The sequence below is a fragment of the Octopus bimaculoides genome, chromosome 22 (genome assembly GCF_046866305.1).
Source record: "Octopus bimaculoides isolate indiv1 chromosome 22, ASM4686630v1, whole genome shotgun sequence".
In the NCBI taxonomy this organism is placed as follows: Eukaryota; Metazoa; Mollusca; class Cephalopoda; order Octopoda; family Octopodidae; genus Octopus; species Octopus bimaculoides.
This window is the reverse complement of record NC_142949.1, coordinates 7,386,631-7,406,708: the sequence shown is the minus strand read 5'-3', so window position 1 is coordinate 7,406,708 and position 20,078 is coordinate 7,386,631. Positions and strand designations below refer to the sequence as shown.

At 38.0% G+C, this 20,078-nt stretch overlaps 1 protein-coding gene across 1 annotated transcript in view; it reads left to right on the top strand.

Moving 5' to 3' along the window:
- The window catches only part of LOC106873493 (uncharacterized), a 296,970-nt gene that overhangs the window by 66,781 nt on the left and 210,111 nt on the right, over positions 1 to 20,078 (top strand). The window contains 2 exon segments of the mRNA XM_089339867.1: positions 2,671 to 2,718; positions 4,956 to 5,027. Coding sequence (XP_089195993.1) covers positions 2,671 to 2,718; positions 4,956 to 5,027 — 120 coding nt within the window.

Here is a 20,078-nt window from a genome sequence, read left to right as displayed (position 1 = left end):
ACCTGGGAGTGGTTGTCCATGAGCTTTATACCATTACACACCAACCACTGTGGTGGAATTTGGTCTCTCTGAGATTTGCAGTTATTGCTTCCACCCGCTTTTACTGACTCTGTCATCATCATCATCGTCATCGTCATCATTATGATCGTTATCATCTTCATCATTGCTGCTATTGTCCTCCTCCTCCTCATAGTCATCATCATCAAGATTATCATCACCATCATTGTCATCGTCATCATCGTCATCGTCATCATTATGATCGTTATCATCTTCATCATTGCTGCTATTGTCCTCCTCCTCCTCATAGTCATCATCATCATCATCGTCATTGTCATCATTATGATCGTTATCATCTTCATCATTGATGCTATTGTCCTCCTCCTCCTCATTGTCATCATCATCAAGATTATCATCACCATCGGTGTCATCGTCATCATCATCATCATCGTCATCGTCATCATTATGATCGTTATCATCTTCATCATTGATGCTATTGTCCTCCTCCTCTTCATTGTCATCATCATCGGGATTACCATCATCATCATCATTGTCATCATTATCATCATTTTCATCATTATCAGTCGTTGTCATTGTTGCCATCATCACCATTGTTGTCATTATCGTTGTCATCATTATCATTATCGTCGTCATTGTCATTATCATGATGATGATCATCATCAACATCATCATCAATGTCATTGTCATCATTGTTTTAACGTTCACTTTCCTCATGTTAGCATGGGTCAAACGGAATTTGTTAAAGATATTTTTTTACGACTGGATGCTCATCCTGTCATCCAACCCTCACCTGTTTCCAAGCACACATATTTCCCCCCATGGTCAAACATTCATGCTGGCATGGGTTGGACGGTTCCACTGGGATCTGGGAAGCCAGGAGGCCGCACCAGGGCTCCAGTCTGATCTGGCAATGTTTCTACAGCTAGATGTCCTTCCTAAATCCAACCACTCTGAGAGTGTAGTGGATGCTTTTTTTACGGGTCAGGGGTGCTGGCATCAACCACGATCGGATGGTGCTTTTTACATGCCACTGGCACGGAAGCCAGTCAAGGCGGTGCTGGCATCGGCCACGTTTGGATGATGCTTTTTACGTGCCACCAGCACAGGGATCACATCTACAATTTCCATTTGATTGTGATTTGATTTGATTTTGATTTCAATGTACTTGACTCAACAGGTCTCCTCAAGCACAGCATGTCGCCCTCCAATCCATGGTACTTTTTGAGTGGACTGGTTATGCAACACTGGTGTTGGTTACAGCTGTGAACTCACTTTATTTGCCCGGTCTTCTCAGTCACAGCATATCTCCAGGTTTTGCTCATCCCAACGGATATAACAGAAGACACTTGGCCCAATATGCTGCCCTGTGGCACTGAACCCAAGACCACTTGCAACCTGAAATAGATTAAAGAAATAACTTTATGCTGATGGTCCACCCAAATATTTAAATGACTAATGAATTCTGACCTTGAAGATGGTAATCTTTACTCAACATTCATTAATAATTCATCACTCAAAAATGTCCTTTTATTTGGAATGTGACATATTTCAAGAATTTTTGGTCAACTGTTATCTTTGCAATTTTTTTATTTATTTCAGTCATTTTATGGTGGTCATACTGGAGCCCCACCTTTAAGTGTTTCAGTTGATTGTATCAAATAGGTGTGGGTACAGCTGTATGGTTAACAAGCTTACTTCTTAACTAAGCGGTTTTGGGTTCAGTCCCATTGCATGGCACCTTGGGCAAATACCTTCTATTATGATCTCAAGCTGATATAGGCCTCCCCTTGTGAGTGGATTTAGTTGATTAAAAACTGAAAAAAGGTGTCATTTGTGTGTGTGTGTGTATATATATATATATATATATGTATGTATGTATGTATGTATGTAAATAGTTGAAAAAATTGGTATCAACAAGAAGGTGTATAGTTGGAAATTTACATATCGCTTGAGGAAACACAAATAGATCTCATAATGCAGGGAAACAGTTGCATAATCAAGTACCTGCATGCCGAGAGAACTACGTTGCGTCGAAACAATTGTAGTGACCAAAAATAAATACCCTTTCTTTTTGACTGCAATTTTTTCAATTATCTATCCACACATGATAGCTGCCCAAATGCAAACCTGGAAGTACATATAATACTACTACTGGATAGCAGAGGGTAAATGTGAAGGTGGATAAGCTTTATACTGTACTCTACTGTGTGAAGGGAGGGAAGGAAGAAGAGGGAGAATGTTAATTGTTATTATAGAAAGGGTGATTGTGGTAGGAGGGCTTCAGTACAGGTAGGGCCAGTGCTGTCTGTCTTTACATGGGCAGCGTGACTCAGTGAGGGAAGAGTGGCATTGTACAGTGGCTTGGAGGGATCCAGTCATCCAATGCAGGAATGGCAGTGAATGAGTGGGGGGGAGAGAATGAGTGAAAGAAAGAGAGGGAAGAGTAGAAATGAAAGTAGGTGAGGGGGACAGAGAAAGAGAAAAAGATAGAGCAAAAGAAAGAGGGAAAGTGAACAGGTGAGAGAGAGAGAGAGAGATGGGTGGATGGATGACTGAACAGACAGATGGACGGAGGTTATAAATGATTTCTGAAATAATGAATATTGTTTTTGAAATAATTCCATACTTAAGATTTATATATTTTAATTTCAGAATGAAGATGTCAAAGAATCACTATCTTTCGAACATTTGGTACTTGAAGTAAGTTAATTAACCATTTCTTAATTAACTATTTCACATCTTTATCATATAAGCACAACTGCACCTTTCACTTAATTTCCTCTCTAACTCCAACTTTTCCTTGATACCAGTCATCTGTTTTACTGCCCAGAACAATTTCACTTGATAACTATCAGTTGTTCTTATACTGTCCTCTCCACCCACATTTTACATTGATTACCTCACCCCCACTGAGCCACCAAATCATCTCTATTTCTCCACCACAGTACATTTCTCACTCTCCCCATGCACCACACCTGCCTCACTCTTCCTCACACTGGTAACTTACCCAACTACATGTTGCATCTCTCCCCTCTCATCTTTCTCCTGTCTACTGTATTTTCATTACCATTCTGCTGCTCTTTTCTCCCTTTCATTACTGGTCATCCCTCAACTTTTATCCACTCCATGTCATCTCTCTCTCTCCCTCTCATCCTTCTCCTATCTAGTGTATTTTCAATACTATTCTGCTGTTCTTCACTCCCATCACTGGTCACCCCTCAACCTTTATCCGCTCCTCAACAAGTTTTTCATTCATTACATTCACCCCATCACCCATTCTCCATCTCTCACTTTACCATACCCTCTCATAACCTCTACCCACCCACACTTCTAGTTCTCCTACCCTCACTCACATCTACTCAGTTCATACATTGAGGGTCAGTCCAAACACCATATCTTGAGGGGCAATCAATCACCATACGTTGAGGATCATTCAATCACCATTATTCTTATCTCGTCCCAGCTGCGGCCCAAATCATCCCCATTCTCTTTTCTATAATGTGAGTAACAATGTTGTTCCTCTGCAACAAAAAATCCTTTTCCGCTCTGGCCCCCTTTTTCATCTTTTACTTGTTGCAGTCATTAGACTGGCCATGCTGGGGCACCAACTCGAAGCTGTCTGTGATCACTTCTTGTTCTATGATACCAATTCCAAAAACCTTCCATCAAAATTTCATGTTAATTCATGTTCTATACGCCAGCCTAATAATCCTTTCCACTAAAGACACAAGGCCTGAAATTTGTGGGGAATGGACTAGTTGATTACATCAACCTTAGTGTTTCACTGGTACTTAATTTATTGACCCTGAAAGGATAAAAGGCAAAGTTGCCCTTGGTGGAATTTGAACTCAGAACATAAAGACTGACAAAATGCCACCAGTGTGCTAACGATTCTGCCAGCTCATCACCTTAATAATAATAATAATAATAATAATAATAATCCTTTCTGCTAAAGGCACAAGGCCTGAAATACGTGTAGGGAGGGGACTAGTTGATTATATCAACTCCAGTGTTTCACTGGTACTTAATTTATCAACCCCGAAAGGATGAAAGGCATCATCGACCTCAGCAGAATTTGACCCAATCTAAAAATGACAAATTTATTCCACTGAAATCTTCATTGTTTTCAAAATTGATTGAAACAAAGCAGTGTATTTCAATAGAAATATGGTAATAAAAGATTTAAATGGAGATTTGGTTGATAAAATACATTACTTTCTTTTGGCACCGTTTCTATAGCTGTATACTCTTTCTGCCACTAAACCCTCTGCTGTGCAGAGGTTGTTTTTCCCCTCCAGGCAGACCAAAGAGTTCTTCTCTCATCAATATTATCTCCATGCATTCATTCACCAGTGACACCATAGAGATAAGTGTTTGGTTCAATTTAATTAAAATATCTTAATTAAAAGCGGTGTTACTGTTGGGGCTGAGACATGGCAAACAACAGTTAAGTCAAATAAGCAAATACAATCATTCATCAACAGATGCTTGCGTACTATACTTAAAAATAGATGGCCCGAACACATAAGCAATATGGAGCTATGGCAAAGAATGAATCAAGTTTTGATTAGGGAGCAAATATTTAAGAAAAAGTAGAAGTGGGTTGGTAGCACAATTAGAAAAGACACACCAAATGTAACGAAAAGTGCTTTACAGTGGAATCCGGATGGATATAGAAAGAGGGGTAGGCCTAAGAACTTGTGGCATAGATCAACACAAAAGGAACTTAAGAAAGGGGGACATTCATGTCAGAGTATAAGTACAGAAGCGAAAAATTATGTGACATGGAATTCAATTATAAGTGGCCTATACTCCGCGTTGGAGGGTTAAAGGCAAGAAAGAAAGAAGAAAATAAAATGTTTATAGAATAAATTTATTGATATTTCTGTTTGTGGTTTTTTTTATTTTTAAAGTGATCTTACCATTCTTCTTCACAGGACTATGCATTGCAAAAGCAGCGCTGTTTGGAAGAATCTCTTTATGTGTCGGATATTGAAAATATGCTTCAGGTGAGTCAAATTCTTACCACTCTCCCACTTTCAAATGATGGAGTATTTGTTGACAGAGATTGGAAACATGTGGTCCAACATTTCATCTATATCAATGTTATATGAACACACATCTACAGATTCACTACTGGGACCCATCATCAGTCTTGTATCCTGGAGTCACTGGTTGTTTCAGTTCTCACAACACACGCCTTCATCCAGACGACCTAATCTCAGTTGCTCTAGTTTGTGGCCAAGCAACATCTTACTGATCTTATCAATCATATGTAATCAACCAGAGCCATCTAAATGCTTTCTCAGATGACTCTCCATTGTTTTTGATGGTTCTTCTTCTACTCATTCGTGTGATGCTCACAGTCTCATAGGCCTTACTTGGAGTACAAGTGTGAACTCTGAACTGCCAAACTCCACTGGCAAGCATCTTGTTCTCCATCCATCCTGACAGTAGTCCGTCACCAACTCCTGGTACTTACCTTTCTTCTACTGTTCTGCTTCCTCCACTCTCTCTGCCTGGGGCATAGTTAACTCCAAGAAGATCAGCAGCTTTCCTGTCTCAGAAACTTTGAAAGCAAGTCTGGCCATTCAGCTGCCCGTTGTTCGAAGGATGAAGAAAAATATTACCTTGTTTGAGGGTTGGGGCAGGAAGAGCATCCAACTGTAGAAAATCTGCCTCAACAAGTTTTGTCCAACACATGTGTATGTATATAAAACTAACTATATACACACACAGACACACATTATCTGTCTGCCTGTCCATCTGTCTGTCTGTCTGTCTGTCTCTCGCTCTCTCTCTCTCTCTATCTCACCCTCTCTCTCTCTCTCTCTCTCTATATATATATATATATATATGTGTGTGTAGGTGTGGCTGTGGTAAGAAGTTTGCTTCCTTACCTCATGGTTCCCGGTTCAGTCCCACTGCGTGGCACCTTAGGCAATCATCTTTTACTATAGCCTTGGGCTGACCAAAACCTTGTGACTGAATTTTGTAGACAGAAACTGAAAGAAGCCCGTCGTATATGTATATATATTTGTATATACTTATGTGTCTGTGTTTGTCCCCCCACCATCGCTTGACAATAGATGCTGGTGTGTTTATATTCCTGTGACTTTGTGGTTCGGCAAAACAAGCTGATAGAATAAGTACTAGATTTACAAAGAATAAGTCCTGGGGGTTAATTTGTTCGACTAAAACCTTTTAAGGCAGTGCTCCAGCATGACCACAGTCAAATGACTAAAACAAGTAAAAAATAGAATAAAAGAATATGTATGTATGTGTGTGTGTGTGTGTGTGTAAATAGATAGATATGTATATTTAAGTAATTGTGTATTGAAAGATATATGTGTAGACATGGTTGGTTGGCACTCCGTCGGTTATGACAACGAGGGCTCCAGTTGATCCGATCAACCGAACATCCTCTTTGTGAAATTAATGTGCAAGTGGCTGAGCACTCCACAGACATGTGTACCCTTAATGTAGTTCTCGGAGAGATTCAGCATGACACAGAGTGTGCCAAAGCTGGCCCTTTCAATTACAGGCACAACAGAAACAGGAAAGTTGTGGTGGAAGAGTACAGCAGGGTTCGCCACCATCCCCTGCCGGAGCCTCGTGGAGCTTTAGGTGTTTTCGCTCAATAAACACTCACAATGCCCGGTCTGGGAATCGAAACCGCGATCCCACGACCGCGAGTCCGCTGCCCTAACCACTGGGCCATTGCGCCTCAACATATGTAGACATACTGAATAGCAGGAGACTTAAATGTCTAAATATATGCTTAAGCAATTTTTTAATATATATTTGGCATTCTGCAAACGTGTAAGTTGAGAGCAAGATGTAGATATGCTTTTATATATATTTATACATCTAAAACTAATTTATTTTCTCTGATCAGCTATTAAGAAGACATTTTAGATCCATATTTTGTTACACTATATTTTATATATACACATATGTACATGCATACATACATACATATGTAAACATACATATATACACCACATCATATGGCACTGTCTCTGGGTTCTTAACGTAAATGCTTGGTGGAGAAAAATTAAATTTAATTACTTGTGCAATAAAAAAAATGTAAATCCCTAAAGTTTTTTTTGTATTTCAGAATGCATTAATTAGTAATAAAATGAGATATTTAACGATAAATGCTGTTGGTCGCAATGATGAAAATATAAATATGTCTATACAATATAGTTAGTGAGGATTACATCATCATCATCATCATCATCATCATCATCATCATCATCTTCATCATGATTGTCACCATTATTGCCAATATTGTATTTTGTCTGCCGCTACGTTCTGAGTTCAAATGCTGCCGAGGTCGACTTTGCCTTTCATCCTTTTGGGATCGATAGATTAAGTACCAGTTGCGTACTGGGGTCGATCTAATCGATTAGACCCCCCTCCCCCCAAATTTCAGGCCTTGTGCCTATAGTAGAAAGGATTATTACCAATATCTTTGCTTTGTGGTTGTCATCATCATCATCATCAATTTACTGCTCAGTTCCATGCATGCATGGCTTCGACATGTTCCCATGGTCTGAGTAGCTCATATTCAGTGTCACTGCTGTCTTTGGTGGCTTGCAGGAGACCACCCCTCTCCTGTATGTTTTCACTTGGTGTGGTTTCTATTGCTGGAGTGTTTCGAGTACATTTTATCCTGGCACCTGCATCAGAGAGGTTGTCATGTCTCCAACACGACCAAAGAGCCCAGCCTATTCAATGTTGCCCTTGTTCATTCACCGGCCACTTTGCAGAATCTCCTGGGTGCATTTTACCATGGCACCTACATCAGAGAGGTTGCTTTGTATCCAGTAGTACCAAAAATCCTTCTTTACTGTAAGTTTTTCCCATCTGTTTAAGTTGCAGTAAAGATGACTACATATGCATACATACACACATACACACATATGTGGCTGTGTGGTAAGAAGTTTGCTTCCCAACCCTGTGGTTCTCAGTTCACTCCCACTGCATGGCACCTTGGGTGTTGTCTACTATGGCCAAAACCTTGTGAGTGGGTTTAATAGATGGAAACTGGCAGGATCTACGTAGACAAACATTTGTTTGACTGTGCCCTTCTGAAGATGTGCCTTTACACCTGAAATATAAAGGTTTTTCAACTTTCATCACTGCATTTGTTAGGAACTTTCCTTGGTGTTAGGAAGGACATCTAGTTGTAGAAACCCTAACCCCAATATAGACATGGAACTCAGCAGGTCAGCTCCTGTCAAACCGTCCAACCCATGCCAGCATGAAAAACGGACATTAAATGATGATGATGATGATGATGATGATGATAATGATCACACACACACACAGATATGGAATCAGTTTTTTAAATAATCTTTCAATGGGTGGATATGGAACTGACTAAAAAAATATGGAAATATGTTTTTACAAGATAAGTGACAAAAAAACAGTAACAGTGAAAAGAGTTTTAATATTTAAATTATGCGGAAAATTTTCAACCAGAGAAAAATAACTCATGAAAAATTATTCAAAATCATTATCATTTTAACATGCACTTTTATTGTGTGTGTGTGTGTGTGTGTGTGTGTGTGTGTGTGTGTGTGTGTGTGTGTGTGTGTGTGTGTGTGTGTGTGTGTGTGTATATATATATATATATATATATATATATATATATATTATTATTGTTATTATGGTGGTGGTGGTGGTGAGTTGAGAGAATTGTTGGCATGCCAGATGAAATGCTTAGTGGCACTTCATCTGTCTTTGTGTTCTGAGATCAAATGCTGCTGAGGTCGACTTTGCCTTTTATTCTTTCGGGGTCAATGCAATCAGTTAATTCCATCCTCAAAATTTCAAGCCTTGTGCCTATAATACAAACGATTATTATTATTATTATTATTACCGCCTGACTGGCCCTCGTGCGGGTGACACGTAAAAGCACCCACTACACTCTCGGAGTGGTTGGCGTTAGGAAGGGCATCCAGCTGTAGAAACTCTGCCAAATTAGATTGGAGCCTGGTGTTGCCATCCAGTTTCACCAGTCCTCAGTCAAATCGTCCAACCCATGCTAGCATGGAAAGCGGACGTTAAACGATGATGATGATGATGATGATGATCCTGGGGATGATGACAAGGATGATGATGGTGATGACAATAATGACAGCAGTAGCAGCAGGAATCAGTCAAAGTATACAATACCATTGTTCTATATTGGTCGATCTCTTACCAATCATTTTCACATTGGGTATTAGATAACTGTTATCATTGAATATCCGGTTAACCAATACCCTGTGAGAAACCAGTTGATAAGATTAGCTAGAACAAGGATATAATACTGTACACTTTAATTAATACACCCAATTTATTCACGGATTTTGAGTTCATATTTTTCCAATTCATAGATTGTTAGACAACTACATTTATATATCATCATCATCATCATCATCGTTTAATGTCCACTTTCCATGCTGGCATGGGTTGGACTGTCATCATTGCAATCGGATATGTCGATCCAACATCAGCCTTACCAGAAAAAAAAAAGTAAAATACCCACACCCCGCAAAAAACCCCAGAAAAACAAACAAAAGACAAACAATCTTCAATAGGTCCTGATTTTTGTTGTGTAATAATAACGACATTGATTGTTCAAAGTAATTGCCTTTAATTAGTGGGTCTTTAGAATTTTGGAAAATGTTACTTGAATTAGTCTTCGTTGATTCTATCTCAGTTTTGATTTCTACCCAATTGTGCTTTTACAAAGACTGATTCCCCTTCTACCCATCTAATTTTGGGTGTTTTCACACACACACACACACACGAATGCACGTACGCATACCCGTATTGTAACCTGTTATTGCTATTTCAATTATGCAAACCATTTTTAAAGTTTATTTTCTTTTCTTTTGATTTGTCTATTAAATGAAGAGAAATTGATAAACGTTTGGCAGACGTATGTTTTCTCAGCTTTATAAAAATATAATATTTGTAAAGAATTTAAAGTGTGTGTGTCTGTGTTTGTGTGTTTGTATCATATCCGTATATACGTGTGCATGCGTATCATGCTGTCTTGCTGTCTCTCCCTCCCTTTCTCTCTTCTCTCATATAAAATATATCTTTATGTATGTGTGTGTGTGTGTATATATATATATATATATATATATATATATATATATGTGTATATATATATATATATATATATATATATATATATATATCTATATACACATATATAAAATATCTATGTATGCATGTATCTATTGTGTGTATGTGTGTGTATCTATCTATCTATCTATCTATCCATCCATCCAGCTCTCTGTATGTATTTATGCATGTCGTGTGTGTGTGCATGTGTGTACGCACACACTTCCGTGTGTCTGTCTGGCAATCTGTCTGTGTGTTTGAGAGTATGTGTGTGTGTGTGTATTTTATGTGTTTGTCTATCTTTCTGTAGCCATGGCCATACTTGTGTGGTTCCACAATCCACTTTGCAAGGATGTTGTTTCAAGTTCAATCCCACTTTGGCTAGTTTTTTTTTCCTGTACAAACTGGTTGACCGATGCTTTTGGAGTGAAATCTGCAAGACAGAAACTATGCGAACCCTCCCCATACACACACAATGCAGGTGCTTGTGTGTACTTTGTGCAAATGTATGTGTGTGTACTTGTTCTACTATGTCAGTGGCCATGTAGATCCACTGCAGCAAGAAACTGCTTCTGTTCTGGTCCTGGGTTGACCAATGCCATGGGAGTGAATTTGGTAGACAGAAAGTGAAAGAAGCCCGTGTGTGTGTGTATTTGTCCACCGCCACCATTTGTTCGTTTATGTCACTGTAACTTAGCGATTTGGCAAAAGGAGATTGATAGAAGAAGTACCAGATTTTAAGAAATCATGGATACTAGGGACGATTTGTTAGATTAAAATCCTTCAGAGTGGTGCCCCAGCATGGCCACAGTCTACTGATTGAAACAAGTAAAAGAAAACAAGATAACAGAAAATGTATGTGTGTGTGTTGTGTGTCTGTGTTTGTCATTCACCCCAGACTATCACTTGACAACCAGTGTTGGTTTGTTTATATCCCTGTGACTTAGCAGTGCAGCTAAAAAGACCAATAAAATAAGTACCAGATTTAAAAAGTCACAAGTACTGGGGTTGGTTCATTCAGCTACAACATCTCAACACAGTCCCTTGGCATGACTGCAAAGAACAAGGAAAATTACTCAGAGTTGCCCTCTGCATGTTATAGACAATAGTTAAGTTGTTGTCGGCATATTTCTAAACTACAAGTTTCGTGTTGCAATCTCTGATATCTTAGTAAGAAATAAGAATGGAATTATCAACATCTTTTCATGACTGCTGGTTCTTATTTAACGTAAATGTGGAATTAATTAACAGAATGACTGCATCATATACATCTCTCTCTCTCTCGCTTTCTCCCTCCTTCACAATGTCCCCCTCTCACATCATTCTACACTCTCTCTTTCATAATATCCCCCTCTCTCATCACACATCTCTCTTTTCTTCTCTTACACTGTCCCTTCTCCCATCATACTTTTCTCTTTCTCTCTCACACTGCCCCTCTCTCTTTCTCTCACTATACTCTCTCTTTCACAATGTCCCCTCCCGTCTCACCATACTTCTCTCTCTATCTCTGTTTCTCCCTCACACTATTCCCTTTATCATTATTCTCCTCTTTCTCTCTTCCTCTCCTTCACAAAGTCTCTCTTTCGTCATCTCTTTTTTTACTCTCTCCCTCACACTGCCCCCTCTCTCGTTCACAACGTCTTCCTCTTTCCTCATTACTCTCTCTACCCCCACAATCGCCGCCTCCCCTGTCTCTCCCCTTCATACCCTATCTACCACTGCCACTCTTTATCTCGCTACTCTTGTCTTATCCAATTTAACTTTACAAATCTAATTGTCTCCACATTGTAGAACTCTTCTTTCGTTCTTCTTCTTTCATATCAACGTTAAACATTAAAACGGAAACGTTTATGACCTGTGATAATTTCCTTACAAACACTCCAGATATTCTACATACAATCATTTTTACTGTTATTCATCATCATCATTATCGGCGTATTCGTTATCTGTGGCACTGGCGCTGGCGTCGTCATTGGTGGCGGATTGGCAGATTTGTTAGAACACCGGTAAAATAACCCTTTGCGATGTTTGTTCCAGCTCTTTAACCCATTTTCTGCCATGAGCCCCATTTAGGGATCTGCTAAAAACAGTCTCACTGTCAGCCGTTCGTTATATTTAAAGTGAATTGTTTATGTGTATTGCATTTGCAGAGGTGTGTTTAACAATATTTAGTAGTTAAAGTTTGTTATTATTATTAGCTGTGGCTAATTCTGGAAGATATTTCATGTCATAAATCACAGTTTTTGAAAAGATATTGATTGTTTTGAAAACTTTATAATTTTTTTTATGCATTTCCCAGCTATATCATTCATTGATATTTCTTACACATTCGCATTTGATTCTATAATTTCAAAAAAAAAAAAAAAAATACCCCCCCCCCCCAATACAAATGTTTATTATTACAATTGAATAGGAAAGGATGAATATGCATTTTTTCAGCGATTCCCATTTGGGACTTCTCGAAAAATTTACCATAATTTCCAAAATAAGTCACATATGAAGAGAATCTAAATGCTATATATTATTTTAACTCCTAAGACACAAGGCAAAGCTAAAAAAATATGAATAAAAAAAATTAGCAGTTAATGGCTTAAGTTCCAAGTTCAAATCTCACTACATTCATCTTTACCTTTCATCTCTCTGGGGTAGATAAAATAAAATACCAGTCATGGACTGAGGACGTATTTAATCATCATAACACACACACACACACACGTATGTCAATAGACCAAGTCAGCTTGACTTTTGATTTTACTGACGAGGTCCAATATCATTGAAACATGACTGGTTCCCCCACTCCCGGGGCTATATACTACGACAAGATTTCCTTTAAACGTGTAAAATAATTTTTTGTAATTACACTGCTTGACAACTAGTGTTGGTGTGTTTACATACCCGTAACTTAGTGGTTCAGCAAAAGACACTGATGGAATAAGTAACAGGCTTAAAAACTGAAAAAAAGAAGTACTGGGGTCGATTCATTCGACTAAAAATTTTTCACTGCGGTGCCCCGGCATGGCCACAGTCTGATGGCTGAAACAAGTAAAAGATAGAAGATTACTTGGAAACAGATGAGGGTAGGTGACAAGAAAGGTATCCGGCTGTTGAAAATCTGCTTCAACGGATTCCATCTGACCCATGCAAGCATAGAAAAGTGGACGTTAAAACGCTGCTGCTTGTGTTGCATATAACGGAATTTTACATCTTAAGTTTTGTTGTGTCTAGGGAAAGTCATTATGCCAATATTCATATCTTTATTCCTCCAGGGGACTAAACATAGATGCCAATATTATTAACACACGCACTGGTTCAATTCCACTTCTTTATTATTAGTGAATTGGTTAAATATCTAACTAGCTAATCGATTGTTTTTTTTAATTTGGTAAAACAGTCAGTCGTTTGAACGAACAAAAACAAAACAGACAACTTGGTTAAACAAACAACTCTTTAACCAAGTTAAACAATCAATCAATTAGTTAGTTGGATATTTAACCAATTGATTAATAATAAAGGAATGGAATTGAACCAATGTGTGTGTTAAAAATATTGGCATAATGACTCTCCCTAGACACAATACAATTTGTTTTAACACGAATTCTCATAAAGAATCTTGCAAACCAAATACAAAAACGAAACAACTTACGTTATGTGTCTAAATTCGTGTCATTTGCTAACATGAGTTACTTCCCTTCATTCATTTCTTTTTTTCTTTTTGTTTTTATTTTTCTATTAATTCTGAAAGACATGTTTTTGTTGTTGGAGAATCCCAAACCACCCCTCCTACCGTTGTCTTTACTTTTCTTCCACCCTGTAATATAATATAACTTCATAAACATAAGACTTCACCAAGAACAAAACAACAGGAAGATTATTGAGAATGTCACTGTATCGTTCTTTTAGAAACATGAAGACTTAAATCTGGTGGCCACATTGGTTTTGTCGTTGTTGTTGTTCTTATTATTATTACTATCATTGTTATCCCATTGTATTGCTATTGTATTGTTTTCTGAAAAGCCAAATGTGCTGTAGGAGGACGGTGCCAGCCGGCTGAGCGCCGGTGGGGTGGATTAGTCAGTCAGTTCACCAATCCTGACTGACATTTAGACTGCATAAATTCCAGTATTGTTGATGTTGATAAGCCTTCGAGACAAGTTTCAGCTCACAGCTGGTTATAGCCAAATATGTTTGTGTGTGTGTGTGTATATATGTATATATATATGTGTGTGTGTGCACATACACACAAGCATAAATATATAGGTAGATAAAAGTCACACAAATAAAAGAAGTAAGATCATAAGGTAAGGAGGAGAAGTACATGAAGTTAGACAAGCAAAAGCTGTGGCTCAAAGAGTTTTGAAATGTGAAATGAAACGACAATAGAAAAATGTGTACAGTGGAAAGAAATATGGGACTGAAAGAAACAGAAGAGCTTTGGGTTATAATTTTTTATGAAAGAGAAGTTTAAGCAATAAGAGAGGCAAAAGAAAAAGAGAAATGATTTGGAATTTACTATACCAATTTATATGACAGGTATGGTGTGTGTTTGTGTCTGCTTGTGTGTGTGTGTGGAGGTACATGACCTAGTAGTTAGAGCGTTGGATTCATGATCGCGAGATCAAGGGTTCGATTTCTGGATAGGGTAGTGCATTGAGTTCTTGAGCAAGACACATCATCTCATGATGCTCTGATGTGTGGGAAACCATGCACCTGTACTGTTAGTGTTGATCTGTTGGAGGGACCGAGTTAATGTGCAGCGCAAGCATTTGATTACATTATAAATAACTCATCTAGAATCGTTTTTCTCAGATTTGAGAGACTATCATTATTGTATATATATTTTATTGTTTTACTTGTTTCAGTCATTTGGCTGCGGCCATGCTGGAGCATCGCCTTTAGTCGAACAAATCGACCCCATGACTTATTCTTTGTAAGCCTAGTACTTATCTTATCGGTTTCTTTTGCCGAACTGCTAAGTTACAGGGACGTAAACACACCAACATTGGTTGCCAAGCGATGGTGTGTGTGTATGTGTGGGGGTAACAAACACAAACGCACAAATACATTATATATATATATATATATATATATATATATATATATATATATATATATATACGACGGGCTTCTTTCAGTTTCCGTCTACCAAATCTACTCACAAGGCTTTGGTGAACCCAAGGCTACAGTAGAAGACACTTGCCCAAGGTGCTATGCAGTGGAACTGAACCCGGAACCATGTGGTTGGGAAGCAGGCTTCTTACCACACACCCTATATATATATATATATATATATATATATATATATATATATATATATATAAATAATAAATGAAGTTGTGGTGAAAGAGTACAGCAGGATTCGCCACCACCACCCTCCTACCAGAGCTTCATGGTGCTTTAAGCGTTTTCGCTCAATAAACACTCACAACGCCCGGTCTGGGAATCGAAACTGCGATCCTACGATCACGAGTCCGCTGCCCTAACCACTGGGCCATTGCACTTACACACACACACACACACACATATAGCTCACAGCAACTAGGGTTCCTATGAATACGAATAAAAATCCACGTTGAGTGAATGGAACTGGTAAAATCAAGTTTTCAGATTACATCTATGGAGTGTTAACTTAGGAATCCCAAATGACAACGTAACCTTCATATAATTGAGGTATCTTCGACCTGATGAGTAGCTAGTGGAGTACCCCTCGTTGAGTAATTATTACATCAGAGGATCAGCTAGCTAGGAAACCCATGTAGCCTGGATTTTACCTGTACCACATCATATAAACTGGAGGTTTTGAAACAGTTGTCCATAGATATTCTCTTTTCCTCTGATTTTCAAAGAGCTATTTTTATCTGCTTTGCAGCTGACCTCTATGACGGTACATACCTTTGCCCCTCTGTCCCAAACAACAATATCCGGCCTGTCTATCCAGGGCTTAACAATTATTTCCAGGGCCTCAATGTAGGCGGCAGAGTTAACTCTAAGGCCTTCTGGAAAGAAGTAAGGAGGCACCACGTCCTTCATTGCTGAAAACCCCTAAAACCCTGACAGTCGCAGGAAATTTTGTATGCATAAAACTTGGAACTTCAGAGGGGTCTGCACATAACCGTCTGTCATTTTGTTTGTTAACTTTTTGATCTTGGTCGAAGTTTTTCTCGTTTGAGAAAAACCAAATCAAATCTTCTGCTGCTGGATTTTTCTGTTGTTTAAGAGCCTTTTAGATCTGATGTAGTGATTTTCTTTTGCTTTTTCTGACAAATTGACCTTTCCTCATTATATAGGACTTATTATATCTGTCTTCGTGGACAACATTTCTGACTGTTCCTTCTGACACATGGAGATCTTTTGCAATTGACCCATGGACTTTCTGGGATTGTAATCAATGGTCTGTCGAACTTGCTGGATAAATTCAGGTGTTCTGGTGATTTCAGAGCGTTTAGAATGCATTTTTTGCTTTGATACTGGTGATATGTTTCCATCTTCAGTCTCTAGCTCCTTGAAAACTTTGTAGACAAAAGATCTGGCAACTTTTAAAACTCGAGATATTTCAAAATCGTTATCTTCAGCCTTTATAACCACAATAACAGCATACCTCTTCATTTCTTGAGTAAGGTTAGGATCTGCTGTTATTATTTTCTGAAACAAAGATTTTACAGAGTTAGCAAAAAATGCAGCAATGACCCCAAAAAGGCATGTCCTCAAATACCTAACGCACCCTGTGTGTGTATATATATATATATATATATATATATATATATATATATATATATATATATATATATATATATATGCATATATAGCGTGAAACTGCTACTACATTCCGGACATTGACTGACGAGGAAATTGGCTGCGAATGGTCCGTGTATCTTGTTTTTGTCCAGTTTCCCGTTATGTTATCGTCTAGTTTTCCTTATGTTGTTTTTTGTTCGATTTCCTCTTGCTGCGTTTTCTCCTTGTGTTCTTTCTGTTCAACCTTGATTTATATATCAACGTTTTTTTTTATGCCCTGTATATATACATATATATGTAGGTATGTACATATATGTATGGATATATGCATATATCTATATATTATTTATATTATATATATATATATATATATATATATATATATATATATATATATGGTGTAACATAGCATTGCTGTTCTTCACCCATCCCGTACCAGTTGAAGTCCTTTGCTATGGAGGGATCGGTGAACAAAAGGTTAGTCTTCCCTCGAGCTGACATATTAAATACAGGAAGTAAGAAAAAGGAGAAAGCAAGAAATTAACTTTGTAATGTTTAACTAACCAAATCTTCCATCCTTACCCTCCCTCCTTCCCCATCTATCTACATATCTGTCTGTCTGTCTGTCTGTATATATATATATATATATATATATATATATATATATATATATATATATATATATATATATATATATATATATATATGTATGGTCTGTCTGTCTGCGACTCCACATGTCTATCTATCTATTAGTCTGTATCTATCTCAAACCAGCAATAATTCTATTTTATAAATGTCACGGCATGGAGTAAACTGCAACAAGATACATTGGTATCTGATAAATAATACAGTTAAAGTAGCCCTTTTATACAACATTAAGAACAAAGAAGCCTTTGCTTTCTTTTATTTTTTCTCTTTTCATGTTCGTCTAAATAGTATTTCACTGTGACTTGACATTAAAGCTTTGCTTGACCTTGTGGAAGTCATAATGTCCTCAAAACACAGTAAAGTATTTTAGTTGTGCTTTAGACCAGCTGTATAAAGATATTCTTTGTAATGGTGTGTTGGTGGTCAGGCTTGAAGGGCGGACTTGGAGTGGCTCAGTGGAGCTTAATGTTGGTCTTTCTGTTTTTAGTCTTTGAGACGAGCGTAATCAGGTGGAAATGGAAATTTCATTAAAGGTATATGAGTTGCAAAACTATAATCAAGCAGATGTTTGTGTGTGTGTGTGTGAATAAATATATGCTTATGTATATATGTGCGTGTGTATATATGTATATATGTACATACACACACACATATATATCTATGCACATGCATATACATGTGCATAAATATATACACACACACACACACACACACACACACACACACACACACACACACACACACACACACACACACACACACACACACATACATACATATATACATACATAATTTCTGGGCGGGGTCCCTCTTCCCTTTTTCCTTTTTTTTCTATTATTATTATTATTATTATTATTATTATTATTTGAAGAAGACCTTCAAACTTCAGAAATTGATAGTCTGAGAGTCGTAGGAAACGATTCTAGTGGAATTGGTGATGGCGGGTGCGTGGGTGGGTGGATGGTTGAACTTATCAACAACCAAACTATAGAAACGGTAAAAAAAAAAAATAATAATACCAACGAAAGATACTAAGCAGATGAAGTCATGTTTAGGGAACTTGATCGTCCCTTGGTGGGAGAAAATATCATGAACGTTTCTATAAAGGGAGCAATTGAGTTTGGAAAGATGAAACTGGTTTGACTTAAAACTAATGATTCTTCTGAGAATAATGGTTAATGGATATTTTAATGTTCTAATGAAAAAATAACTAATTTCTCTCAAAAAAGAAGTTGGGTATGAACTAACAAGGAAGCCTCTATAGAACCTCTTAATTTGCTAGAAATAGCAACGAAATCTCTCTCTCTCTCTCTAATCACATGATATCAGTTTTCGTTGATTTTTTTTAGAGATCAATAAAAATTGATCTTTAATTCTTTTACTTTTTTGCTTGTTTCAGTCCTCCGAGTGTGGCCATGTTGGAGCACTGTCTTAAAGGTTTTTTTTTTTTTTTTTTTTTTTTTGTTGAAGAAATCTATCCCAGGACTTATTCTTTGTAAGCTTAGTACTTATTCTATCAGTCTCTTTTTGCTGAACTGCTATGTTATGGGGACAGAAACAAAGGCACACACACATACATACATACATACATATGTATGATGGGCTTCTTTCAGTTTCCAACTGCCAAATCCACTCACAAGGCTTTGGTCGACCCGGGGCTATAGTAGAAGACACTTGCTTAAGGTACCATGCAGTGGGGCTGAACCCAGAACCATGTGGTTGGGAAGCAAGCGTCTTACCACAGAGCCATGCCTGTGCCTATTAGTTGAGCCACGTCTGCGATCATACTGGAGTACTTCATTGAACCCGGTATCTTTTTTCTTAAAGTCTGGTACTTATCCTGTAGGTCTGTTTCTGTTGATGTGCTAAGTTACAGGGATATAAACAAACTAACACCAACAGTGGCAACTATGAAATGTAGTGGGCAGACAAAGTATCTAATGAAGTAGTGATCACCTAGGCTGTGGTGAATATGAAACTGTTTTGTGAGATAAGGTCCAAGCAACTGATATATCTTGGTCACGTGATGAGGAAAGAGGGCCTGGAGGATAATAAAATTCTTGAGATCCTGATATAGCCTGGCACTCCATTAGTTATGATGATAAGGGTTCCAGGTGATCCGATTAATGGAACAACTTGCTTGTGTAATTAACATGCAAGTGGCTGAGTATTCCATAGACATGTGGACCTTTATTGTAGTTCTTGGGGAGGTTCAGCATGGCACGGAATGTGGCTAAGCTGGCTCTTTGAAATGATGCGCACACATGCTGGTGCCATATGAGTGCACCCAGCACACCCTGTAAAGTAGTTGGCATTAGGAAGGGTATCCAGGTGTAGAAACCATGCCAAAACAGACAGTTGGTGTCTGGTGCAGCTCTCTGGCTGGTCAGCTCCTGTCAACCTGTCCAACTCATGTCCAGTATGAAAAATGGACATTAGATGATGATGATGATGATGATGATGGCAACGACCATGAGTGACCTGGAGCAACCTGAAATATAGTGTCTTGCCCAAGAATAGAATACACTGGTGGGTATCGAACCCACGACCTT